The sequence below is a fragment of the Engystomops pustulosus genome, chromosome 11 (assembly GCF_040894005.1).
Source record: "Engystomops pustulosus chromosome 11, aEngPut4.maternal, whole genome shotgun sequence".
Taxonomy (NCBI): domain Eukaryota; kingdom Metazoa; phylum Chordata; class Amphibia; order Anura; family Leptodactylidae; genus Engystomops; species Engystomops pustulosus.
In genome coordinates this window covers 3,737,049-3,764,608 of record NC_092421.1, presented here as the reverse complement: position 1 = coordinate 3,764,608, position 27,560 = coordinate 3,737,049, and the positions used below count along the sequence as shown (strand labels likewise).

General features: G+C 44.8%; 1 protein-coding gene across 2 annotated transcripts; it reads left to right on the top strand.

Annotated features, from left to right (window-relative positions):
- The first annotated feature begins 1,207 nt into the window (after nt 1-1,207).
- Nucleotides 1,208-27,560, top strand: BMS1 (BMS1 ribosome biogenesis factor). 2 transcript variants are annotated; one of them, XM_072129276.1, is made up of 23 exons: nt 1,208-1,345; nt 4,868-5,066; nt 8,617-8,807; nt 10,307-10,386; nt 11,163-11,351; nt 13,156-13,298; nt 13,835-13,956; nt 14,040-14,236; nt 15,807-15,946; nt 16,493-17,148; nt 18,252-18,353; nt 19,443-19,603; nt 20,245-20,326; nt 20,424-20,500; nt 21,574-21,780; nt 21,868-22,056; nt 22,161-22,341; nt 23,314-23,372; nt 23,504-23,626; nt 25,119-25,266; nt 26,004-26,179; nt 26,387-26,548; nt 26,882-27,560. In XM_072129276.1, the coding sequence occupies exons 2-23, from the start codon at nt 4,897-4,899 to the stop codon at nt 27,104-27,106; spliced, it is 3,780 nt and encodes a 1,259-aa protein (XP_071985377.1). In that variant the 5' UTR covers nt 1,208-1,345; nt 4,868-4,896; the 3' UTR covers nt 27,107-27,560. The 2 variants fall into 2 exon arrangements, with proteins under 2 accessions (XP_071985377.1, XP_071985378.1); XM_072129277.1 differs by lacking the exon at nt 1,208-1,345 and adding an exon at nt 1,384-1,495.

Sequence of the window (27,560 nt, the reverse complement as noted above, 5' to 3'; positions counted from 1 at the left end):
GTGACTCAGTGCTCTGCGTCCGATAGGCCGGCGGCACACGTGGTGGTTTGAACCAGTTTTTGCCGTTTTTAAGCAGTCCGTTAAATAACGCATGTGAATGTTACCATGGCTACCCCCCAACCGGATCTGGCCACACAGCCCTGGATTTTGAGGTCTGGCCTGGGAGGCAGGAGGTATAACCTGGGCTACAATTTTATGTGCAAGGGTAGGGGGGATAATAGAAAGTAAAAAGAGATGTAAGTATGGGGTCGACAGAAAAAGGGGATTATGGGTGGAGGACTACAAAAAGTGGGGCATAAATAAGTGGCTACAGAAATGGGGGTAACATAAGTGAAATCTGAAATCAAGGGGAGCATAATATGTGAGGGGGCTGCGGGGCAGTGTAGTTTTCCGACTACAGGAAGGGGGAATTATACCATGTGGTGACCTCTATGGGATATTATAATATGAGGGGCATTATAGTGTAGATACCACACAGAGGGGCATTATAGTGTAGATACCACACAGAGGGGCATTATAGTGTAGATACCACACAGAGGGGCATTATAGTGTAGATACCACACAGAGGGGCATTATAGTGTGTAGATACCACACAGAGGGGCATTATAGTGTGTAGATACCACACAGAGGGGCATTATACTATGTAGTGGCCACTAAGGGTGATGACACACGTGGCGTTTTGAATGCGTTTTTAGCCCGTTTTTAAGCAGTCCTTCAAAAAACGCATGCATTTTAAAAAAAACCTGCTTAAAAACGGGCAAAAAATGCCATGTGTGCCATCACCCTAAAGGGAGGCAGTATGCTATTTGGGGTGCACTGGGGGGTGGGGGCGGGGCACTAAGAGGGGCATTATATTATGTGGGGGACACTATGGGGGGTTTTATACTGTGTGGATACTAAAGGCTGGGGTAAGGTCTTGTCTTCTTTCTTCATCACAAACATTTGCTGAATGCACCTAGAAAAAGAAATACATTTATACAGAATTCATATATCATTAGTTAAGTCCATTCCTTATTTTACAGCTGGCAGTAAAAGCAGTGAGTGCCCTCTTCTCCCCTCACCACCATTAACACCAGGACGAGTTGTCACCCAGATTGTTATTGGATAAACCATAACAAAACCCGGCCACACTGATAATAACACAACTTTCCCACAAACACTAAGCAGGGGGGACATTATTTTTGGGGTTTCTCACACATATGATGATATCTGCAGTTTAGTTCCGTTTCGGTGTTGTTTCCTGACGTGTGAGGACTTTGGCGAACACTTCCGGCGGAAGTAGCGTCCATGTGTAGCGTGTGAGAGCCGGATAGTGCGGATCACAGCCGGGTGGTTCAGGATTCATGTAAGTTATGGGGAGATGATGGCGGGGGGCGTCGGGGGGACCATCGGGCCTTGTTACCCCGCGGTGGAGGGTGTTATGGCTGCGCTGTAATAAGGCAGAGGTGCTGCGGTTGTAGCAGAGGTCAGCCATGTGTTCGTGCAGAACATTAAAGTGAGTGGGAATTTCCTTCTCTGCATTATTATAACAAGTTCTCTGGGTTTGTTATAAACAAGATGTATTCTAAGACTGTGGTAACATCATAGGAAGAGAAACCGGAATGGACACCTTAGTGTTCACACCATGCGTTGAGTTTCTAAAAGCTTCAGCCTTGATCACACGCTAAGGCTACATTGCGTTTCCATTGCATTTGCTAAAACTTAATAGAACCTCAGCCAGTGATTGCGGTTGATGTGTGTTATGTGTCAAAAACGCAACAAAAAATGCAACGCATCGTGTGAACGCGGCCTGACAGGTTCACCATAGCAAGTCCTGCCCTGTAAGGCCCTTAGCACACGGACGTGTATTAGCGGTAACATTATTATACAGCTAGCGCACACAATGGGGGACATTTACTTCAAGTGTCGGTGTCTGCATTGGCTTTGTTACCGACCTGCTCTCGGTAAGAAGATACACATTTAATATTGTGGAGCTGTGCAGAGACATTTCTGGCGCCGAGACCATTTTCTGTCCCTGGGACAAAATCTGTCCCGAGCACCAGAAATGTGTCCAACAGTCCCTGCTAGACCAGTTTTCTTTTGGTCTACTTTCCGTCAGTTTACAGCGCCCAAAAATGGCTGCGACACATAGTAATTGTGTCTGAGTTTCCACTCCGCCAAAGTCACGCCCCTTTTCGGAGAACAGTCGGAGCAGACGGAAAAAGTCATTTTTTTCTGGCGCCGCCAGCTAATAAATAGGTCTGAGAGCAGAACATGTGGTGAGTGCGCCACAAAACTGGCGGAAACGCCATAGTAAATGTCCCCCAATCTGCTGCAGCGTGCACGCGCCCCCACATTGTTGTACATTCACACATGTGCGACTTCTCCCCATAGAAGATTTCCTCCCCCTCCACCAGCACAAAGCTCATCCTTTTCTAGCTTTGACACATCACACGCTCAGTATAATCTGTTATCAGTCCGGTTGCTGATTTGTGTCACTGTAACTATGTGAACATAATACATTATTAGAATGGGAATCGCTCTTGAGTCTTTCAGTTCCAGGTCAAAGTGTAGCATCCGGCGCAGTACCAGCATCCATCCCTGCCCAATGTGAGACCGGACCTAAGTTTGTAAATAAAAGTGACGTTTAACCCCTTAATGACCGCCCTATCGGGATTCTACGTCGGTCATTAAGGGTACTTCTTCTGACGCGTACGCCTTTCTACGGCGCCACGTCAGAAGAAGATTTCGGGACATCGGGTCAGTATAGTGCCGGTGTCGGGCTGTGATATCACAGCCCAGACCCGGCACTAACACCCGGGATCGGAAAAACTCCGATCCCGGGTGTTTAACCCCTCACACGCCGCGGTCAAGCATGACCGTGGTGTGCAAGTGTGTCCCCCGAGGCTGTCGGCTCCTCTTCTCGCCGGGTCCTGCCTTCCTGGCAGGACCCGGCTGTAAGTAACTGAGCATGCGCAGCATGCTCAGTTACTTACACTATACACTGCAATACAAGTGTATTGCAGTGTAAAGGCTTGAATAAGCGATCGGATGATCGCTTATTCAAGCCAAGAAGTAGAAAATGTAAAAAAGTTAAAAAAAAAAAAAAATTTATCTTTTTATAATACTGTATAATTAAATAAATAAATAAAAGTCCCATAATCTCCCCAGTAACACATAAAATGCAAATACAGTAAATAAAACACAAAAACATACATATTTGGTATCACCGCGTCCGTATTAATCTGTACAATAAATCTAAATCAATATTGAACCCGCTCGGTGAACGATGAAAAAAAAAACTACGAAAACTTCCCGTAATATACAATTTTTCATCAAACACATCACAAAAAATGTTCTAAAAAGTGATAAAAAAAAGCTACGTTCCCTAATATGATACGACTGAAAAGAACAACTGTTTTCGCAAAAAATAAGCCCTCAACCAGATCTGACAACAGAAAAATACAGAAGTTATGGCAATAAAAATTGTCAATAGTAAAAACAATGCGATTTTCTCCAATATTGGTTTTGCTCAGGAAGATTGAGCAGAGATAAGAAAAACTATATAAATGAGGTAACACCGCAATCGTAGTGAACCAGAGAATAAAGATAAAATATTATTTTTACATTACGGTGAGCGGGGGGAAAAAAATGCTAAAAATCCAAAATAAAAATTGATGATTTTGTTTGTGTCCCCCTTGAAATAGTTAATAAAATCTCATGAATAAGCTATAGACTCCCAAAATGAATTATCTATACATTGTATCTCATTCCGTAAATATAAGCCCTCATATGTTTGCATTACCAAAAAAAATAAAAATGTGTAGGTCGTACAATGTGACAATACAAATCTGCTGTGAATGGCGCCTCCATTCATTCTATACTCGGCCGTGCGCCCGTACAGCAGTCACCACCACGTATGGGGTATCAGTACACTCGGGAGGAATTGGGCATCAAACGTTGCAGTGCGTTTCATCATTTAATTTATTCTGAAACTGTCAGTTTGGCCTAAATGAATGTATTTCCAAAAAAATTCCATAGTTTCTAAATCGCAGGTCCATATTGTTTTAACCCATGTGAAACACTTTAAGGGTTAATGGACTTCATAGAAGTTGTTTTACATACATTGAGGGGTGAAGTTTCTATAGTGGGGTAATTTATGGGGTTTTACTATTATTTAGGCCTTACAAAGTCACTTGGAAGCTGAGTTTTCCCTCAAAATGTGAGTTTTGGCAATTTTCATGAAAATGAGAAAAATCGCACCTAAAGTTCTGCACCTCATAACATCCTAGAAAAGTGAGAGGAAGCATAAAATATCATCACAGCATAAAGCAGACATTCCGTAAATGTAATTTATCAAGCTTTTTGGGTAGTTTTACTTCCTATCTGGAAAGCAGAACATTTCAAACTTGGAAAATGAAGAATTTTTACAAACCTTTGCCAAATTTTCACTTTTTTTCAGAACGAATCGCAAAACGTATCACTTAAATTTTATAACTAACATGAAGTACAATGTGTCACGAGAAAACATTCTCAAAATCACCTCGATATGTTAAAGCGTTCCAAAGTTATAACCAATTATCGTGAGACATGTCAGATTTGAAAAATCGAGTCTGGTCATTGAGCTGAAAACTCGTGTCGGTGATAAGGGGTTAATGAGCAGGTATTCCTGCGGTCTCATTTCTGCGTTTTATTTTTACGCTCGGTGACATTGCATCGCACCGTTATGGCTGCCGTTGTTGTGTTCAGCCAGTGGTATGAAGAACAATGCAATAGAATAGGTCTGTTACAGCTTGGTTTTAGCTGTGACATTGAATACATATAAAAGGGGTTAAACTGCTTCTAAACTTTGTCCGGTGCTTGATGGAGGCTTCGTTTTATTTCCTAGACTTCTAAGAAGAGAAAAAAGTCAGAAAAATGGAAGAAAAAGAACAAAAGAAACATCGAAAGAAAAACAGCGGCCCAAAAGCCAACAGGAAGCGATTGCGGCAGCAAGGCGAGGCTGGAACCGAGGAAGATGCCAGGAAGAGGAACCCTAAGGCGTTCACCGTAAAGTCTGCGGTGCGCATGTCACGAACCTTCCATAGGTAAAGGACTTAAAGCGATACTGTAAAGTTGTATTGATTTTACCTAATTATTATGTGTGATTCCCCCTTTAAAAACAAACAGAACGATGTCTACTGCTGCTCCTCCTCTTCTTTCCAAAGTTCTGGCATTTTCTATTCTGAAAGTGACAAAAATCTTTGTCACCAGAGGTGAAGTGGGCAGTCTGTCAGTCTGTGCCCTCAAGCTGAGGCCAGTTAGCCTGCCCACAGATCCCATGATACCTTGTGTTCTCTCTAAGTAATTTAGCATTAAATCAATTTAGTTTCCTGCAAGTAAATCCAGTGACGACTGCACAGGGCACATACAGGATGTATATGGTGACAGCTTCCATCACATGGAGGAGCAAGAGACATGTACAGTACATACAGGATGTATATGGTGACAGCTTCCATCACATGGAGCAGCAGGGGGCATGTACAGTACATACAGGATGTATATGGTGACATCACATGGAGGAGCAGGGGACATGTACAGTACATACAGGATGTATACGGTGACATCACATGGAGGAGCAGGGGACATGTACAGTACATACAGGATGTATATGGTGACATCACATGGAGGAGCAGGGGACATGTACAGTACATACAGGATGTATATGGTGACATCACATGGAGGAGCAGGGGACATGTACAGTACATACAGGATGTATATGGTGACAGCTTCCATCACATGGAGGAGCAGGGGACATGTACATCACATACAGGATGTATATGGTGACAGCTTCCATCACATGGAGGAGCAGGGGACATGTACAGTACATACAGGATGCATATGGTGACATCACATGGAGGAGCAGGGGACATGTACAGTACATACAGGATGCATATGGTGACATCACATGGAGGAGCAGGGGACATGTACAGTACATACAGGATGGATATGGTGACATCACATGGAGGAGCAGGGGACATGTACAGTACATACAGGATGTATATGGTGACATCACATGGAGGAGCAGGGGACATGTACAGTACATACAGGATGTATATGGTGACATCACATGGAGTAGCAGGAGACATGTACAGTACATACAGGATGTATATGGTGACATCACATGGAGGAGCAGGGGACATGTACAGTACATACAGGATGTATATGGTGACATCACATGGAGGAGCAGGGGACATGTACAGTACATACAGGATGTATATGGTGACATCACATGGAGGAGCAGGGGACATGTACAGTACATACAGGATGTATATGGTGACATCACATGGAGGAGCAGGGGACATGTACAGTACATACAGGATGTATATGGTGACATCACATGGAGGAGCAGGGGACATGTACAGTACATACAGGATGTATATGGTGACATCACATGGAGGAGCAGGAGACATGTACAGTACATACAGGATGTATATGGTGACATCACATGGAGGAGCAGGGGACATGTACAGTACATACAGGATGTATATGGTGACATCACATGGAGGAGCAAGAGACATGTACAGTACATACAGGATGTATATGGTGACAGCTTCCATCACATGGAGGAGCAGGGGACATGTACAGTACATACAGGATGTATATGGTGACATCACATGGAGGAGCAGGGGACATGTACAGTACATACAGGATGTATATGGTGACATCACATGGAGTAGCAGGAGACATGTACAGTACATACAGGATGCATATGGTGACATCACATGGAGGAGCAGGGGACATGTACAGTACATACAGGATGTATATGGTGACATCACATGGAGGAGCAAGAGACATGTACAGTACATACATAATGTATATGGTGACAGCTTCCATCACATGGAGGAGCAGGAGACATGTACAGTACATACAGGATGTATATGGTGACAGCTTCCATCACATGGAGGAGCAGGGGACATGTACAGTACATACAGGATGCATATGGTGACATCACATGGAGGAGCAGGGGACATGTACAGTACATACAGGATGTATATGGTGACATCACATGGAGGAGCAAGAGACATGTACAGTACATACAGGATGTATATGGTGACATCACATGGAGGAGCAGGGGACATGTACAGTACATACAGGATGTATATGGTGACATCACATGGAGGAGCAGGGGACATGTACAGTACATACAGGATGTATATGGTGACAGTCTGGCAGCTTCCATCACATGGAGGAGCAGTGAACATGTATTAAGTGGAAGAAATCATTAGTACATACAGTCTATGCCTGTGCTGTGTGAGCACTAATGGTTAATAGCTTATCTGCACAGAACAATTTGGAGCAAGGGAGCAGCATGAAGGCAGGAGAGAGACAGAAAGTTCTGTAAAATCACAAACTGGGATGGAGGAACGGATGGGGAACAGGGAGATGTTGTACCTCACTATTCTGTGCAGGAGACATCTGCACGCACATCCAGCTCTGCTACATGCACTGTCACATGACCACCTCCTCCTCTGTGAGCAGGGAGCAGCGGCTCCTCCCCTCCCATGAAACTGTCTGATAAACAAAGCTACGGACTCCAGGGCTTATCAGCTGAGGGAGAGGAAGCAGCTATTGCAGCTTTGAGGTAATCTGAGGTGGATAGCAAGGAAACTACTGAATATATGTAACAGATATTAGGCATAGTTGTTTAACACCCCAAGAGCCATTGATTTGTGAAAAAAGAAAAACCTCTACAGTTACTCTTTAATGCTGGGAATGTGATTTTCCTCCTGTGGTTCCACATGTTGTACTTTCTGGGTAATGTTGAAGAAATGTGAAGCGCTGTAACAAACTTTGTGCCTCATATGTTTTGCTCCCTGGAAGGTGTTCATAGGTCTCATTGCAGATGGAGGTGATTTACTGTCATTTTCACAGGTCTGGTCAACCGCTTGAACCCTTTGTATGAGGGGAACATTGCGAGTTCCTTAAAGGGTTATTCCCACAAAGTTTCTTATATGTACAAAATATCACATTCTCTAATTCACTGTTATTAACAAAAATGCAGCGTTTCACAGATATGATCCCAACCTGTCTCTATCAGTCCTGTTGTATACTATTTTAGTTTCCTGGGAAGGGGAATGCAGGCACATAGCTGCGAGACTGAGAACAGAGATGTAGCAGAGCTGACTCTGTAATAGGCATCGAATGGATCTTGTGCATCTCTGATCTGTCCCATCTCTCTGTGTCAGTGTTAGTACAATGTCAGATGAAAATGCATATACACTTGTACCCTAATAATCTAACCACATTGTCACCCCACAGAAATAGATGGATAATGTAGTAATGTGTCTGCTTAGAGAGGCCCCGCCCACACCCCTGGATTTTGCACTGAGCAGCCTAGTGAGTGATAGGAGCTAAAATGGCAATAAAAAGGAGTAAATTGTAAAGTAAGGGGTTAAAATGATCTTTATTGTGTTAATATCACTAGGGGATAGAAATGTGAGAATTTTCTGTTGTAACTAGAGAATGTTTTCAGTGAAAGTATCAGTGTAGTGTCATGTACCAATGGCTTCTGTTCTATTTATCTGTGTGTGACATATAATTGCAATGGTCGCACTTATGTAGGTTTACAGTTTTCACAATCTTTTCTTTCCACAGGACACAGGATATTAAGTTAAGAAAGCATCACATACCGGTGGTCGATCGGACGCCCTTAGAGCCTCCACCTATTGTTGTTGTAGTTGTTGGGCCACCAAAAGTGGGAAAGAGCACCCTGATCCGGTGTCTGATAAAGAACTTTACCAAGCAGAAGCTCTCCGATATCCGTGGACCTGTCACCATTGTCTCTGGTAAGAGAATTTCTTGTAACGATTACGCTGAGGATTGTTTGATTTGTATATAATGGGCAGAATGCAATGAACATTCCAAAGGGAAATCTAGTTTGTAACTGTTTGTCACAATGTGGCGGATCCTGTTTCTTATAACATTTAGTTTATTGGTTTATCCATTTAACACAAATATTACACACACATGTCCCATAAGGTGTGAACCCATCAGTTTCCCAACCCTAATTGGGTGACTGCTGTCACTGGAAAGGTCACAGTGGCTGATAGAGGTAGCGTGGCCGAGCAGTCTAAGGTCACTGTGCTCTAGGTATTGACCCATATGGAAGTTCTGAGAATTTGTAGAAGAGATGTATATATGTGTGTGTGTGTATGTGTATATATATATATATATATATATATATATATAGGAGATGGGTGCAGGAAATAGTGCGGGTATCTATTTTTTACCTGTAGAAATAATATAGGAAACCTACCATGTGATTTGGTGCAGTATGAAGCTTCATTATCATAATGTTATATCTGTTTTATCAGCAAAACCACTCAGCTCAGAGATTACCGTATATACTCGAGTATAAGCCGAGACCCCTAATTTCACCACAAAAACCTGGTAAAACCTATTGACTCGAGTATAACCCGAGTGTGGGAAATGCATTGGTCACAGCCCCTTTTCCCAAGTGTATAGCCAGCAAGCCCCCAGAAGTATATAGCCAGCAGCCCCTCAGTATATAGCCAGCCTCCCAGTATACTGCCTGCCAGCCCCTGTGCCCCAGTATACTGCCTGCCAGCCCCTGTGCCCGGGAAATATAGCCTGCCAGCCCCTGTTCCCCGTTATGAAGCCGGACCCCCGCCCCGTTGCTGTAAAAAAAATAATCAAAACTCACCTTTCCGGCGGTCCCCTTCGGGTCTTCTGTGTGATGCGGCAGGTCCACAGACACAGCTGCTGACATCAGTGTGTGCCGGCACACACAATACTATTGCAGCGGCGGCGGCTGATGTCAGTGCCAGCTGCCGCTGATCGATGGATCACACAGAAGACCCGAAGGGGAACGCCGGAAAGGTGAGTTTTGATTATTTTTCTTTTTTGTGTTGATTTTTGTTTGACTCAAGTATAAGCAGAGTTGATGCTTATACTCGAGTATATACGGTAACCAAGACATGATCCTGCATCAGTGTAGCTACAGCAGTCTCAATGTATGTTTGCTTCATACTGCATCACATCACATGGTGGGTTTCCTTTAAAGGGGCTTTCTGGAGTTAGAAAAATGTTGATGCTTTCTTCCAAAACCGTGCACCACCTGACCAACCGTAGATACTGCAACTTGGCTCCATTCATCTCTATACAGCTGAGCTGCAATACCGGCTTAAACCCTGGTCAGGTGTGGCACGTTATTTGGAAGAAAGCAGCCGTGTTTTTCAGTGTCTGGATAACTTGCCTATCTGGAAACTTAGCCGGAAAATGTGGATTTAATGAATGCCTTGTATATTTTATTTATTTTTTTTAGGGAAAAAAAGGCGTCTTACTATTATTGAAAGTGGCTGTGACATCAATACGATGATTGATTTGGCTAAAGTTGCAGATCTGGTAAGGGATTTCTGCGGAGGGGGGGGGTATTTTAGGTTGTTTGACATGGAATTCAGAGCAATGTTTTTAGAAACCTAACTTGCTTAACCCTTTAATGACCCGTGACATAATAGCACATCACGGGTTGGCTACGGAATCCGTTAGTCTTCACAGTGTAATAATGATTGCCTGGCGGGGGCTTTATCCGTCTTGTCTCTGCTGTGTGTGTGATGCTGCGCGCTGTGTGTGTGATGCTGCGCGCTGTGTGTGTGATGCTGCGCGCTGTGTGTGTGATGCTGCGCGCTGTGTGTGTGATGCTGCGCGCTGTGTGTGTGATGCTGCGCGCTGTGTGTGTGATGCTGCGCGCTGTGTGTGTGATGCTGCGCGCTGTGTGTGTGATGCTGCGCGCTGTGTGTGTGATGCTGCGCGCTGTGTGTGTGATGCTGCGCGCTGTGTGTGTGATGCTGCGCGCTGTGTGTGTGATGCTGCGCGCTGTGTGTGTGATGCTGCGCGCTGTGTGTGTGATGCTGCGCGCTGTGTGTGTGATGCTGCGCGCTGTGTGTGTGATGCTGCGCGCTGTGTGTGTGATGCTGCGCGCTGTGTGTGTGATGCTGCGCGCTGTGTGTGTGATGCTGCGCGCTGTGTGTGTGATGCTGCGCGCTGTGTGTGTGATGCTGCGCGCTGTGTGTGTGATGCTGCGCGCTGTGTGTGTGATGCTGCGCGCTGTGTGTGTGATGCTGCGCGCTGTGCCCTGCTCCTGCTATTACTATGCACTTACCATCCTTCTTCTCACCCAGGTGCTCATGCTCATAGATGCCAGCTTCGGATTTGAAATGGAAACTTTTGAGTTTCTGAATATCTGCCAGGTCCACGGATTTCCAAAAATAATGGGCGTCTTGACCCACTTGGATTCTTTCAAGAATAACAAGCAGCTGCGCAAAACCAAGAAACGGCTGAAGCACAGGTTCTGGACTGAAGTCTATCAGGTGCTGTCTCTTTTGCTCTCCTATTTCCATCTGCCCTGTCCTCTTTCTTACTCCTCATCACGCGTTACATCTCTTTTCCCCTCTCCCTATTGCTTGCACTATCTCCCTATTTAGTGCTCGCTCCCTCTCCCTATTTAGTGCTCGCTCCCTCTCCCTATTTAGTGCTCGCTCCCTCTCCCTATTTAGTGCTCGCTCCCTCTCCCTATTTAGTGCTCGCTCCCTCTCCCTATTTAGTGCTCGCTCCCTCTCCCTATTTAGTGCTCGCTCCCTCTCCCTATTTAGTGCTCGCTCCCTCTCCCTATTTAGTGCTCGCTCCCTCTCCCTATTTAGTGCTCGCTCCCTCTCCCTATTTAGTGCTCGCTCCCTCTCCCTATTTAGTGCTCGCTCCCTCTCCCTATTTAGTGCTCGCTCCCTCTCCCTATTTAGTGCTCGCTCCCTCTCCCTATTTAGTGCTCGCTCCCTCTCCCTATTTAGTGCTCGCTCCCTCTCCCTATTTAGTGCTCGCTCCCTCTCCCTATTTAGTGCTCGCTCCCTCTCCCTATTTAGTGCTCGCTCCCTCTCCCTATTTAGTGCTCGCTCCCTCTCCCTATTTAGTGCTCGCTCCCTCTCCCTATTTAGTGCTCGCTCCCTCTCCCTATTTAGTGCTCGCTCCCTCTCCCTATTTAGTGCTCGCTCCCTCTCCCTATTTAGTGCTCGCTCCCTCTCCCTATTTAGTGCTCGCTCCCTCTCCCTATTTAGTGCTCGCTCCCTCTCCCTATTTAGTGCTCGCTCCCTCTCCCTATTTAGTGCTCGCTCCCTCTCCCTATTTAGTGCTCGCTCCCTCTCCCTATTTAGTGCTCGCTCCCTCTCCCTATTTAGTGCTCGCTCCCTCTCCCTATTTAGTGCTCGCTCCCTCTCCCTATTTAGTGCTCGCTCCCTCTCCCTATTTAGTGCTCGCTCCCTCTCCCTATTTAGTGCTCGCTCCCTCTCCCTATTTAGTGCTCGCTCCCTCTCCCTATTTAGTGCTCGCTCCCTCTCCCTATTTAGTGCTCGCTCCCTCTCCCTATTTAGTGCTCGCTCCCTCTCCCTATTTAGTGCTCGCTCCCTCTCCCTATTTAGTGCTCGCTCCCTCTCCCTATTTAGTGCTCGCTCCCTCTCCCTATTTAGTGCTCGCTCCCTCTCCCTATTTAGTGCTCGCTCCCTCTCCCTATTTAGTGCTCGCTCCCTCTCCCTATTTAGTGCTCGCTCCCTCTCCCTATTTAGTGCTCGCTCCCTCTCCCTATTTAGTGCTCGCTCCCTCTCCCTATTTAGTGCTCGCTCCCTCTCCCTATTTAGTGCTCGCTCCCTCTCCCTATTTAGTGCTCGCTCCCTCTCCCTATTTAGTGCTCGCTCCCTCTCCCTATTTAGTGCTCGCTCCCTCTCCCTATTTAGTGCTCGCTCCCTCTCCCTATTTAGTGCTCGCTCCCTCTCCCTATTTAGTGCTCGCTCCCTCTCCCTATTTAGTGCTCGCTCCCTCTCCCTATTTAGTGCTCGCTCCCTCTCCCTATTTAGTGCTCGCTCCCTCTCCCTATTTAGTGCTCGCTCCCTCTCCCTATTTAGTGCTCGCTCCCTCTCCCTATTTAGTGCTCGCTCCCTCTCCCTATTTAGTGCTCGCTCCCTCTCCCTATTTAGTGCTCGCTCCCTCTCCCTATTTAGTGCTCGCTCCCTCTCCCTATTTAGTGCTCGCTCCCTCTCCCTATTTTGTGCTCGCTCCCTCCCTCTCCCTTTTTTTGCACTTGTTGCGCCCGTTCTGATAGCCTGATGCAATGTGATCTCTCCTCCGCAGGGTGCGAAGCTTTTCTACCTCTCTGGTATGGTGTATGGTGAATATCAGAAGCAAGAAATCCGTAACCTGGGGAGGTTCATCTCTGTGATGAAATTTCGCCCTCTGGTGTGGCAGACGTCACATCCTTATGTTCTTGCTGACAGGTGAGCTTTATCCTGTTGTTTTTGTCTAATGTTGTCTTGATTTTTAGGAACTCTATAACTATGAAGTGCTGGGCAGCGTCTTCACATCTTCTGCCCATTATAAGAAAACACTCTGCTGGATCTGTTGATCATGGGCCTTGATCATCATATATAGTTGTAGCTTGGATTATGAGCATGATTTGGGGACATGCTTGTAATTGCTCGTATATCAGATCAAGTTTTCCCATGGGAAATCATTGTAACCCAGACAAAACGCTTCAGACGCCAAAAATATTTAGCCATTTATAGTACAGCATCTTATCCATTCCTTTACTTTAATATTGTGTTATACAGTTTTGTGGTAGGTACAGTGCAGTAGATGTTGGGGTGCGGCTTGCCTAATGCTTGTATTATGAAATTTTGCTTGTACACCAAATTACAACTTCTGTAAGACACAAACTTGTCTCGTAAAACTTTTGCAGACCAAGTTACTTGTAATCCAAGGTTCCACTGCCCATTATTACAGACGTCACAAATATCTCTCCAATCTGTTCTAGGATGGAAGATCTGACTAATCCAGAAGAGATCAGACTGAATCCAAAGACTGACCGCAAAGTGTCACTGTATGGCTACCTGCGGGGGGCACACTTAAAAAATAAGAGCCAAGTTCACTTACCAGGTGAGTGGCAGCATTTTAGCTTCTCATTTATTGTCTCCTGTGTCATACAAGAGCCAAAGGTTTCATGAAATGTCTCGTTGTAGGTGTTGGAGATTTCGCCCTGTCTGAGGTCAGTTTCCTGCCTGACCCCTGTCCCCTTCCAGACAAGCTAAAGAAGCGATCTCTGATAGAGAAGGAAAAGACGATTTACTCTCCATTCTCAGGTGTTGGAGGTGTTGTCTATGATAAAGATGCAGTTTACATTGACCTGGGACCAAACTATAGTCTTCAGGAGCAGCAGGTAGGTCCCGGAAAACTCCCTGCGCATGTTATCTGTATGGGAATAGTTGTGACAAATCAGATTACATTTATTTTGGGCGATTTACGTATTTTACCAAAATGTCTGCTAAAAATAACTGGCTTATGTTCTATCTATTCTGACTTTCCTATATCAACAGACCAGAATAAAAGGATTGGGGGGGGGGGGGGGTAAAAGGGTTTCACCACTTAAACAAAACTTTAACAGGGCAAGTCACGGGGGACACAACCGCTGGTAGCAATGCGTCCTATGATGTTCCATGTCCTGCTGGTTTTCGGCGACTGACCAGTTGTTACTGTCTGAACTCCCCCCTGCATCACAACCAATCATATATCAGTGGTTGGGTGGGGGGTACCATGGACATCTAGAAGCTCCTACAACCATTGGTGTGGTCACCCCTCCCACTGCCAAAGGAAATCCAGCTTCTGCTAAGAGGTTGCTTGGCCCCGTGGCACCTGGCAGTGAACATTAATAGGGTTTTATGCTTGCCCTGTCTTAGTATAAGTATATAGCTGCAGGGGAGTCAGAAGGCCCCATACAAGTGAGGCCAATTGTACTTGAATGCGTTTGTTCCAACAAACTTGCTCCATGTGTTTGAGGGCGACAAATCCAGCAATGTAAAAATTCTGAACTGTAAGAACACTTACAGGGGATCAATACTGGGCTTCACAGCATTTATATTTGCTGTCTTTTATGAAAATTTACCTTTTAAAAGAGATTAGAATAATTTCACATATCTGAGAGCTATAGGAGCTGTATCTACCCATTATAACTGGCTGACGTTCTATCTATTCATATCTACAGGCCCGAATAAGAGGACTGGGGGGAAGGAGGATGTGGCCACTTAGACAAAATTAAAATGAAACAGGATTTTTTCTTTAAAGGGGTTGTCCAAGACTTATTAAAAAAAACAAAAGGTGGCCGGGAGGGGGCTGCTTAAAAAAATAAAGATGTACTTACCTTCCGGCACCCTCCAGATGTCCCGCACTGTAGTCGCTCCAGTCTGCGCGCCATATAAACAAACACGCTCCCTGGTGCTGGACTCCGCTTCCGGCTGGACCCGACACCCACCCGTCCCGCAAATACAATACTGTGAATAGGGACGGGACAGCCTCAAGCGGAGTCCAGCACTCCGGAGCGTGGACCGGAGCGACAACAGTGCGGGACACCGGAGGGTGCCGGAAGGTAAGTACATCTTTCCCCTCCCGGCCACCTTATGTTTTTTAATAAGTATTGGACAACCCCTTTAATTATAAAACTCTTTGTTTAAACAAATCTCAAGAAATGTAACATAGGCCATTATCATGTAAAGGTTTACATCTGGCAGCAGTAGAGTCCCTATTGTTCTGGAATAAGGACACCTAGGACTTTCCTGCTTGATATTCCCGCGCTTCTCTTTTCACCAGTTTGTTGTCAGATTGATAGTAGAAGCTTGTCCCCTGTATAAGGAGCTTACGTTCCAGCGTTCTTCATTCCTCGCACTGTTTTATAAGAGAATTTACAAGGCTTTGTTGTATGGAGACCTGAATGACCTCTCGTTACCTCCTTACAGAGAGCAGAAGATCCTTCACATGAGCTGGTCCAGAGTCTTGTTTCCACCAATGTCACCATTGATTCCAAGATGTCCACCAGCAAAGTGTCTTTATTCACTGACTCGAAACCTCTGGGAATGGAGGATGTAGAGAAAACAGAGTAGGTTTTACCTTGTTTGAAGAAAGATGCTTTCTAAAAAGATTTTGAAGGTTGCACAGGTTCTGATGCCTTTGTCAGTATTTTGATCATCTCAGTAGTGTAAAATAGTCCGGCTCCCTGCCAGCAGTGTGGGGTGAGTCCCTGGGAAGGGGACAGCTTGTTTGTTTCCCTGTCAGTCTTCTCTCCTCCACGTTCGTCCAGCTCCCTCCCCCTTTCTGTCCGGTGCATTGGGCGATGGAGGGAGGGGAATGCTGCGAAGTAGACAGAATGTATGAGGACATACTGGCTGCAACTGCACCTCCCCGGGACTCCACACACACTATTGGCAGGGAGCCAGATAATACGAAATAAACTTATATAAACTACTGAAAGGGTACAAAATACTGACAAAGGCATTTCTAAATGTAGCATAACAGAGGCCATTGGAACCTGTCACCAGCACTGAGCCATAGTTTCTCCTTTTCTTGCCTTGGAAAACGCTTTTTATTTTCTTGTGGCTAGTAATTTTCGGAGTCGCCTGGTGCTGATTCTGTGTTTGTCTATTAGGTTTGAAATGCCAACAGAGGAAAGAGTGATAGACGCCGAGAGCGGCCGCGTGCGTCGTAAAGCAGTGTTTAAAAATGTGCAAAACGAAGAATCTGATGAAGATGATGCAGATGAGGAAAGTGATGATGATGAAGAGGAGGAGGAGGAGGTTAATGATGATGATAATGAAGATGATGATTTATTAGAAGATAATGATGATCTCGAGGAGACGGCTGAATATAACGGCCGAAGGGCTACAAAAAAATTGGCAGCAGAAGAGCCAAAGAAGCCGGACACTATGGAAATGCCAGCCTTTGCCGACAGCGACGATGACCTGGAGAACAGCGAGGAGGAAGAGATTCAGGACAGTGATGGTGACCCGGAGGACAGTGAGGATGAAAGTCCCGATGAAGAGGAGGAAGAGATGGAGGACAGTGATGATGAAGTTGTGGTGAGAAAACCTACGGCAGCGCTAGATAGTGGGAATTGTACAGGAGAAGATGCTATATCCTCCGATTCCGATGAAATGGAAAACGTGGACACTGATGAAGAACCACCCAAAGATATGGATGAAGGATCTGAAGACCTGCCTGAAGAGGATGGTGTTGATGAAGAAGACTTGTTAAAGGAAGATGAAGACTATATGGAAGACAATGATGCCTCTGAAGACACAGTTGGTGAGTGATCCCCCGACCCCAGAATATCCAGTGAAATTACAATCTGATACCGGCATCTTCATTGATGTTCGGTTAAAGGAAATCTACCATCTGGAATATGGATTTTAAAGAAAATACACTTTTTACCAGGATCTGCTCTTCTTTTAAGAAAATATGCTTAAAAAATAAAAAATTAACTTCTATGGAGCGTGGAGCCCCTCAGGCTCATTTTGAAGCCTTTTTTCGTAAAAATGAAGGCATAAAAAGCTTAATGAAGAGCGGATCCTGACAAATGGGGCACCCACCAGCTTGTAAGTGTACTTGGTTTATAATCCATAATCCTGGTGGTAATGTCCTTTTTAAACCTTACATGGTCCTAGTTAAAAGGAATGGGCCCAGGACTTGTGTAGCAGAGGTGAGGAGGTTTAGCGAAGGTGCTGGGTGGGAAGCACTTCGCTTATTCAAATAATGGGTCCGATTTTTGCTTGGTTGGAGCCATTGGTTCAGGACGTTGGATCCTCATAAGTGTTTCCCTTTTAAAGTGGCTCTTAACCCTTCAAACAGGTGACCTGTGATGCCCTACGACCTGTCTTCATTAAAGAGGTACTTCAGGAGAGGGGGACGGCACGAATATCTGAATGCTATGGGCTCTACCTCTAGGACCCTCTTTCTCTGAAGTGAGACCCTACTTGTTGGACCCTGTCCTGTGTCTCCCCCTGTCTCACATTTTAGTCCAATCCAGAGTAATGGCTGTAGTCAGTTTAGACTAAATGTACATGAACCTGGCTGATTATCTGTTCTCTACCACGTTGAGTCCATTACATTGGGTAAATCAGTTTGTCAAAAAGCTTAAAAGTCCGTTCTGCAAAATATAATTCATCATTGGGCCTTAGGGGAAGCTGCATGGTGAGGGAGCTCCACTCTTCCCCGTCTCCCATAGATGTGAATAGTAGTTATAGAAATAGTATATGTATATATCGCCATCATATTCTGTGGCTCTTTACAAGCCTTAGGGGACAGATACCACACTACACAGTCACATGGCACAATAGGAGTGAGGATCCTGCTCGACATGATGATGATCTCTTGGGTTGATGCTAAACTCTTGGCACCCTCCATTGCAGGTGCGTTGAAATGGAAAGAAGATCTGAAGAAGAAAGCTGCAGAGACTTTCCTCCGACATCAGCAGTCTGTCACTAATCTCCGGAAGCTCGTCTATGGAACAGGTGACATGGTCCACGTATTCCTAACGATAGTAACATTTCATGCCATCTTCTTATTTGAATTGTTTCCACTATTTCACACAAGTGATGCAGGCCTTGACTAGATACCAGGTATTGGTGGTACTTGCTTGCGCACGCCTAGGTCTGCAGATAATGTTCTGACGAGTGGAGGATTTTTAGATTATCAGTTAATTAATTCAGTGGTGGATTAATGGAGGAACACTCTAATGGAAAATGAAGTCTGCATTATATTGTTTACTGCTGGCTTTGTGGCCTCGACGCTTATCAAGAGAGATTGGCCAAAAACTTTAAGAGTCCTGTCTCCAGGAATCTCATTTTTAGATGGGGACAGGCTCCAATAGCCACGCTGATTTTATAAAATGCATTTGTCGGCATTCTGAAACATTTCAGTGCGGTATATAAGTTTGTTTCACATTACATGGCTCCCTGCCAGCAGCATGTGTTGAGCCCCTGGAAGGGGTTTAACTGAAGAAGCCTGTGTGCTTGTTTCACAGCCTCTTCTCATCCAGCTCCCTCCCCACTTCCTGTCATGTGCATTGAGGAGGGAGGGGAGTGTAGGAAGAATGTATGTGGAGACACAGGTACACACAGGCTGCAGCTACCCCTCCCCAGGTAATGTGAAAGTGTTTTATAAAGTACTGAAATGATTCAGAATGCCGACTAAGGCATTTTCAAAATCGGCATAGCAGAGGTTATTGGAACCTGTCACCAGCTAGTAATGACCTTCCTGCTGACAGGTTCACTTCAATCTTATTACATGCTGACAGGAGAGAATCCGGGCCTCCCCTTCCGGTGAATGGGGAATGGTTGAGCATGAGCCTTGCTGCCTAATTACATCTTCATGGGATTAGTGGAAACGATTGGGTCCATTGCTCAGAGATCTCTGATCGTCTATAGAATGGGGGGTAATGTTACATTTTAGGTCAAGCGCATTCAGTAGAAATTGCCTTTTATTCTTGTTTTTATCTTGTTGTTTTTTTATATTTTCATATTTTTGTTATGTACTGTATTATGTATGTGTAAAGTCGTTGTTCTTGAACTGTTAATAACAATGGTTTATATTTCTCACAGTGGTTGAAAATGAAGACAATGAAGAAGACGACGACAATAAAGAAGCGCTCGGTGGCCTCTTCCACGTCAGTCGTCCAGATAAAGAGTCAAAGAGAGCGGCGAATGCACTTGATTGCTCAAAGTTTGCGGTTGATGGTCCTCGGGACTGGGAAGACGATGAGGTATTCAGAAAGGGAACGGTTAGAGATCCATCAGGTCCATGATGAGGCAAAAAAAAAAAATGTTGGGGGAATTTATCAAGAGCCTTGTGTAGGCCATGCCAGGCGTATGAAGAAGCTCCAGACTCTAGGTATATAGCTGGATCAGCTCGACCATAGGTAGGCCTATAGCCTGTGCAGGATATAGTTAATTCAGTTAACTATAGGGTAGCATGGTGGCTCTGGGGTCCTGGGTTCAAGTCCCACCCAGGTCAACATCTGCAAAGAGTTTGTATGTTCTCTCCGTCTTTGGGGGGTTTCCTCCTGGTCCTCCGGTTTACTCCCACACTCCAAAACATACTGGAAGGTTGATTAGATTGTGAGCCCCATTAGGGACAGGGACTGATGTGGCAGCTCTGTGCAGCGCTGCATAATCTAATCTAATATAAATAAAGGAATCATTATTATAGTTATTGTAATAGTAGATGTCTCATAAGGTGAATACATTCTACATCGCTCAATGGAGGAGCTGTTGAAGATTCTCACCATTCGCAACAGAAGGTTCTATTTAGTGTGCGTTTACATGGATTAGGTCTAAATATCGTATGCGCGGTGCGGGGCATTATGTGTCTTACGTACTGATTGGACATTTCTCTGCTTGTCAGGTTATGGGCTCCATCCGTGATTGCTTTGTCACCGGACAGTGGGAAGAAGATAAAGATGCCGAGAAGCTGCTAAAAGAAGATGGTAAGATCCCGATGAACCACTAGCAGAAATGAGCGCAAATTCTTTCTGTGTGATACAATTATTATCTCTCATTAATTCGGTTTCTATGAATTTTCAGAGGAGCTGTATGGAGACTTCGAAGATCTGGAGACAGGAGAGGTGCACAAGGGCAAACCCAAGTCCCAAGAAGACGAGGTAATGAATGTGTAGGAAGTTGCATTCCTTTTTCTTTTCTTAATACAGGCAACCCCCGGGTTACATAGAAGATAGGTTCTGTAGGTTTGTTCTTAAGTTGAATTTGTATGTAAGTCTGAACTGTATACTTTATATTTGTAGCCCCAGACAAATTTTTTTGGTCTCTGTGACAATTGGGTTTTAAAAATGTCAGATTGTCATCAGAACCAGGAGTAACACTAAATCTTCACTACAGACACCTGTGATAACTGTTACAGCTGATTATTGTAGCCTAAGGCTAAAGTACAGGAAATTACCAACATCCAGAGGTCTGTGTGTAACTAGGGGTCGTCTGTAAGTCAGGTGTTCTTAATTAAGGGACCACCTGTACTTACTTTATTTCACCTTAGAAAGAATCGCTGATCGTTGACCCCCTACACTTACATGTGCATCTCCTCTCCTTGAAATAATGTTATTGTTGTGATTGATGCACTCATGGAGCGATGTAGCGATTGTGCTTTTGTCCGTGTGTCAAGCGGACTAGAAAATAATCAAAATAATAGAATAAACTGAGCACTACGGCACATATTAAGAGTTCAAAATGTATCTCACATTTCTAAAACGTAAAGTTTCCGGAGTTGCAAAAAACATGTTTACCAAGAGGTTGTGACCATGAAGTAGAATTCAACCTTAAAATAAGGTACCTGGGACCTGGTTTGGTTGCAGTAACCAAAGACGTTGTGATTACAAATACAGGCAGTTACATAAAGGATAGGTTCCTTAGGTTTGTTAAATTTGAAATCGAAACTGTATATCTTATAATTATAGTTCTAGACAAATTGTTTTTTTTTTTTGCCCCCTGACAATTGGAGTTTCAAATTTTTTTACTGTAACGGGACCAAGGATTATCTATAAATCTTCATACAGACACCTTACAGCTGATCATTGCAGTCTGGGACTATAGTAACATCCAGAGAGGTCACCAGAGGTCACAGGGGGCAGAGGGGTCCGTCTATAACTAGGGGTGTCTTTAAGTAGGGGACCGCCTGTATATTATTGAATTACCCAACTTATTTCCTTAATTGTCTTTACAGTCTGAAGAGGATGATGATGATGATGAGGCGGAAGATGATGATAATAAGGATGAAGATAAAGTTGACCCAACAGAGGATGAGGAGACAAGGCAACGCATAGAGAAGAAGAAAAAGCTGAAGGAACGCTTTAACATGGAGTACGATGACGGAGATGCAGATGCCACGTATTTTGATGACTTAAAAGAAGAGATGCAGAAGCAGGCGGATGTCAGTCCACGCTTTACATATATTCATCACTTTGTCCTCATTTTTTATGCGCCTTCCCCTTTTTTTATACTCCTTTCCTTTTTCTAGCTCAATCGTGCAGAATTTGAAGACCAAGATGATGAGACCCGCGTACAGTACGAAGGCTTCAGGCCGGGCATGTACCTGCGCATGGAGATTGAAAATGTGCCCTGCGAGTTTGTCACCAACTTTGACCCCCAATATCCATTGATTCTTGGTGGGCTTGGGAACAGCGAGGGAAACGTTGGCTACATCCAGGTAAATTCGGAACACTCTGCATAATGGACTACTCTGGTTCCAGCTTTTGTATTATTTGGGCTTCGTGCTTGGGTCACCTTTCAATGTTATTTCTCGATTTCTAGTTGAGGATAAAGAAACACCGTTGGCATAAGAGGATATTGAAGACGCGAGATCCACTCATTTGTTCGCTGGGTTGGAGGCGATTCCAGACTGTCCCGTTGTATTATATTGAAGATCATAATGGACGTCACCGACTCCTTAAGTATACCCCCGAACACATGCACTGCGGTGCTACTATTTGGGGTGAGTGTACAAATCGGAGCATCATAGAGTTGAAGAGAATAATGAATGCACTTCATGTCTTTGTCAGCTCCATTCTCCATTCAGCAAATTCAGCTTTTCCTGCTTTTGGAATGTAATTGGGCTCCTCGCAAACTTAAAGGAGTTCTCTGGTCATAGCATGTTAGGCCCTATCCACAGCTCATTGGTTGGGGTCTCGGTAATGGGACCCCCACAAATCACAAGAACTGGGATCCGTTGTATCCGTTGATTCTCCTCTGTTGATCTCTATGGAGCTGATGGAGATAGACGAGTCCCATCACCGAGATATACATATGACAATTGGTATTTATAACCTCAGAGTTACACTTTAATCCAAACCGCTGGGGTTGAAATGGTCCGCCTTTGTGAGTAGACTGCGAACCACACACGCTGATGCCGCACAGGCTAAAAATGATGGACCGCAGATCTGTTTGCGGCTGAAGAGGCTCATCGGGTTCTAAATATAAGAAGTTAATTTTTTTGCAACATGCAAATGTATAGGTCATTGTCCTAAGGACAGCAAATGCTTAAAGGGGTTATCCTAGTTTACTAATAATTTATGGTCGGGCTATTTAAAAATAATAAATGTGTACTTGCCTCCTCCGTCTGATCCGTGCCCCTGATCTGTGCGCCGGTTTGTTTACAAGGGCGCACACAGGGAGCTCCCGGTCCGCGCTGTGGTCGGCTCCTCCCATCCGTCCCTATCTCTCAGCATTGTAAGCGCTGGGAGATGGGAGTCGGATGGGAGCCGGCTGGAAGCTCCCTGTGCGCCCTTGTAATCAAACCGGCGCACAGATCCGATAGACCTTGGCACGGGACATCGGCAGCGCCGGAGGTGGTAAGTTCACATTTCTTATTTTTAAATAGCACGCTCCATTCCTAAGCTGGGATAACCGCTTTAAATTCTCTTTACCTTAACATTGATTTGCGCCATCTTTGTTCTTCCCCATGTAGGACCCATCACTCCTCAGGGAACCGGCTTCCTGGCTGTGCAGTCTGTCAGCAGCACCACAGTAAGTGCATCTTCACCATCAGTGAACATTACGTGTAGACGCTATATATACTGTATATGTTGTTCTTTTATACCGTTGTATAGACTGGTAAACGTGTATTTTCTAGCTGTTCCCTTTGTTCTCTCTCTTAGGCCGACTTTCGCATTGCGGCTACGGGGGTCGTCCTGGATCTGGACAAATCTATTACAGTGGTGAAAAAATTAAAATTGATCGGCTACCCCTGCAAAATCTTCAAGAATACGGCATTTGTAAAGGTACCGCAGTGCAATGTTTCTGCCTCGTATCCTCTAATATTTTAACCCCTTAAAAGACCGGGGCCTTTTTTAGTTTTTTCATTTGCATTTTTCACTCCCCACCTTCAAAAATCTATAACTCTTTTATTTTTCCACATAAAGAGCTGTGTGACGGCTTATTTTCTGCGTTACAAATTGCACTTCATAGAGATGGAATTTAATTTTCCACGTCATGTACAGGCAGTCCCCGGGTTACGTACAAGATAGGGTCCGGAGGTTTGTTCTTAAGTTGAATTTGTATGTAAGTCGAAACTGTATATTTTATAATTGTAGATACAGACAAAAAAATGTTTGTCCCAGTGACAATTGGAGTTTAAACATTTTTTGCTGTAATGGGACCAAGAATTATCAATAAAGCTTCATTACAGACACCTTACAGCTGATCATTGCAGCCTGGGACTATAGCAAAGCATTCAGAGAGGTCACCAGAGGTCAGAGGGGTCTGTCTGTAACTATGGGTTGTCTGTAAGTCGGGTGTCCTTAAGTAGGGGACCGCCTGTACTGGGAAGCGGGAAAAATAATCCGAATACGTTGATAATAGTGAAAAACGCATTTGTGCCGTTTTCTTGTGGGCTTGGATTTTACGGCTCTCACTGTGCGCCACGAATGACAGGTCTATTTTATTCTGTGGGTCGGTGCGATCACGGGGATAACAAATTTGTATAGTTTTGTTTTCATACATTTACAAAAATGAGAACCACCTGTCCAAAATGTTGTCACCTTCTGGCGCTAATAACTTTTTTCGTACTTCGTTGTACAGAGCTTTGGGTGGTGTCATTTTTTGTGACTTTTGATTGTTTTCAATGCAGGTGATTTTAGGACTGTACAACCTTTTGATCACTTTTTATAGAACTTTTTTATATTTTTTAAAATGCCAAATAGGAGCCACCTAATGTGTTTATGAATTTTAGTGTTTATTCATATTTATATCAGTTTTAGGGAAAGGAGGGGGGGGATTTGAATTTTTAGGGTTTTTTAAATTATTTTTTAAAACTTTTTTTAAAAATTTTTACTCCCTAAGGTACTTTAGGGGTAGGGATTTTCCTCCTCATTCATTACAATTGTAATGAAGGGGTTAAAACAAGACAGTCTCGGGTCTTTGGAAGACCCGAGGCTGTCATGGCGGTGGATCACCGCTCCCTGATGACTTCATGGGGAGCAACGATCGTCACCAAGATGGTTTCGCCCATGCACCACCATCTTTTTGAAGCCGCCAGCAGCGATCGATGTAGCACCTGTGATTGGTGCAAGCACCGATCACGGGTGTTACCTGCATATTGCAGCAGAGACTTACCAGCTATGGAGAGGGCTCAGCCCGTGAGCCCTCTCCATGCACCAGGACCCAACATGCGCCGTACTACTACAGCATGCGTCGGTAAGGGGTTAATGATCTCTTTATATAATTGTATATTGCTGTAGAGTTTTATACTTATCTCTTGTTCTTTGTTTCAAGGGAATGTTTTCTTCTGCCTTGGAAGTGGCCAAATTTGAAGGCGCGTCGCTACGAACTGTTAGCGGTATCCGAGGGCAAATCAAGAAAGCCTTAAGGACACCTGAAGGAGGGTTTAGAGCTACGTTTGAGGACAAGCTCTTAATGAGCGGTAAGATGATGAATGCTCAGAAATATGAGGCTTAGACGATCGAGCTGCACTAAAAGTCATGGGCCCTGCAGAACCTGCTCCCTGGGGCTATAAGAGGACACCTCTAGGTTTTAGGTAGACTTATATTTGCAAAGACCCTTGCACTTAAGAGGAACCTGTCAGCAAAGATAGACCTAATAAAGCAGGACAGTATCTTATCAACACGGATCATGGTGGTGGCATCATCCAGGAAAGTGGTAATGATCCCCCCCCCCCAATAATATTAAAAATCATCTGAAATGACAGGTGCTCTTTAAGTCTCTATTCGGTGGCCCTTCCTCTCTTTATGAGGGCATCAGAAAAATGGGGTTGCATGAGATCTCTTATGTGGCCAGACCCCTGTAACGCAGCCTCTGTAGGGCCATATATCTATCTGCAAACTTCTGGCCGGATATACGCCCCCACGCCACACGTTTGGCTCCGTACCGTACTGTGCACAGGAACTAGATGGAGCATATTGTGTCTTTTCATCCCGGCTCCTCTCCAGCACTGTATGCCGGGCGAGCACATAGTGAGAGTGTGAAAGAGGCCTAACAGTGGGGAGTCCTTTTCCGGCCACCCCCCTTTATTAAAAGGCGTCATTAAGAGCAGCAAGATGTGTGTTAAGCTCATGTCAGCCCAATAACTAGAAGTAATGAGCCTGAATTATGTAAAGTGTTTTTCCACAAAGTATAAGACCTTTTAATGTTCCTTTGTAGATATCGTATTTCTCCGCACCTGGTATCCGGTTACGGTTCCCGCCTTCTATAATCCTGTGACATCACTGTTAAAACCTGTCGGGGAAAAGGATTCATGGACAGGAATGAAAACTGTGGGGCAACTGCGGCACGAGCTTGGAATAAAACTGAAGCAGCCTAAAGATAGTCTCTACAAGGTACAGTGATCCCCAGTAATAAGGTGCCGGGGAGAGGGCGGGTGCCGTGAGAGGGGGGAAGGGGGGGCCGGCGGGAGGGAGAAGGGGGGGGCCGGCGGGAGGGAGAAGGGGGTGCCGGCGGGAGGGGGAAGGGGGGGCCGGCGGGTTGAGGGGAGAGGGGGCACATCCCACTAACTCATGACAATTTTTTTTTTTTCTCTGTTACAGCCCATTGTGAGGAAAGAAAAACGCTTCAATCAGCTGCGTATCCCCAGATCCTTACAGAAAGCTTTGCCCTTTAGGAGTAAACCCAAGAACATGGAGAGGAAGGGTAAAGTCACCAAGGACAAGTTACGACCTGCAGTTATCCGGGAACCTCATGAGAAAAAGGTTGGTGTGAGCTGATTTTCACATGTTCCAGTAAACTACTAGGAACATTAAACTTTGGAAATTACAACATTTCCCCCCATAGTAAAGCTTAACTATACACACGTGACTGTTCCCAAAACCCTCCGGGAGTGGAGAGAGCACTAAGCCTTCAAGTCTAGTTTCAACTTCTTCTAGACAACAGATTTTGGGGGAAGTACAACACTAGTTAGGTGTATATGTCTGATCTCTGGGGGCCCCATCGCCTCCTGCATAACCAGGGTCTCCCAGTCCATCCAGGCTTATAGATGGAGAATAGTCGTCCATTGCTATTACCTATTGTTGTTCCCCCCACAGATTATGGCTCTTCTCGATGCTCTGGGCACAGTGAATAAGTATAAGAAAGAAAAGGCCAAGCAAAAGCACCGGCAGCAGAGGACGGAGTTTAAAAAGCAAAAGGAGGCAGAAGAAGAAATTAAACGGAAGAAACGGAAGGAGGCCAATAAAAGACGCTACAGTTTATTGGGGCAGAAAGAGAAAACTAGGAAGAGATCGAGTCTTGCCGGCAAAAGTCAGAATTGAGATCCTTGATCCTTCAGCGTGAACTGATCTCTGTAAATACTTGAGACTTATCTGGAGTCTAATGCTTGAAATATACTGGACCCAAAATGTTTCATTTCTGTTTGTTTTTTTAAGATATTTTTTAAACCCAAAATAGAATAAATAATTTGGAAACAAAGGGCCGGCTAAGAGGAGGTGCAGAGTTATACTAGAGGTGACCGATGCCGCGTAAGACGCATTTCACTTTGCACCTCCTGTTAGTTGCCTTAATTTTGCCAGAAATACAACCCAAAATGATGTTGTTTATGCACAATTTTGGAGAACTCCTCTTAACCACAAAGTCGTCCCATTTATGTCGTACCGAAGCTAAAAATGTCTTCACACCCTTGATAAATGTGGTGCCGGGCATCTTAGGCTGAATTCTGACCAGAATGTTTGTATATGACAAAAATGAAAGCCCTGGTGTGACTCTTCA

What these genes read in the sequence shown, in the direction of transcription:
- BMS1 (XM_072129276.1), top strand. Translation starts at nt 4,897, where the DNA reads ATGGAAGAAAAAGAACAAAAGAAACATCGAAAGAAAAACAGCGGCCCA. An exon ending in TGGCTAAAGTTGCAGATCTG is followed by an intron (nt 10,387 to 11,162) that starts GTAAGGGATTTC and finishes CTTCTCACCCAG; the next exon opens with GTGCTCATGCTCATAGATGC. An exon ending in CCTTATGTTCTTGCTGACAG is followed by an intron (nt 13,299 to 13,834) that starts GTGAGCTTTATC and finishes AATCTGTTCTAG; the next exon opens with GATGGAAGATCTGACTAATC.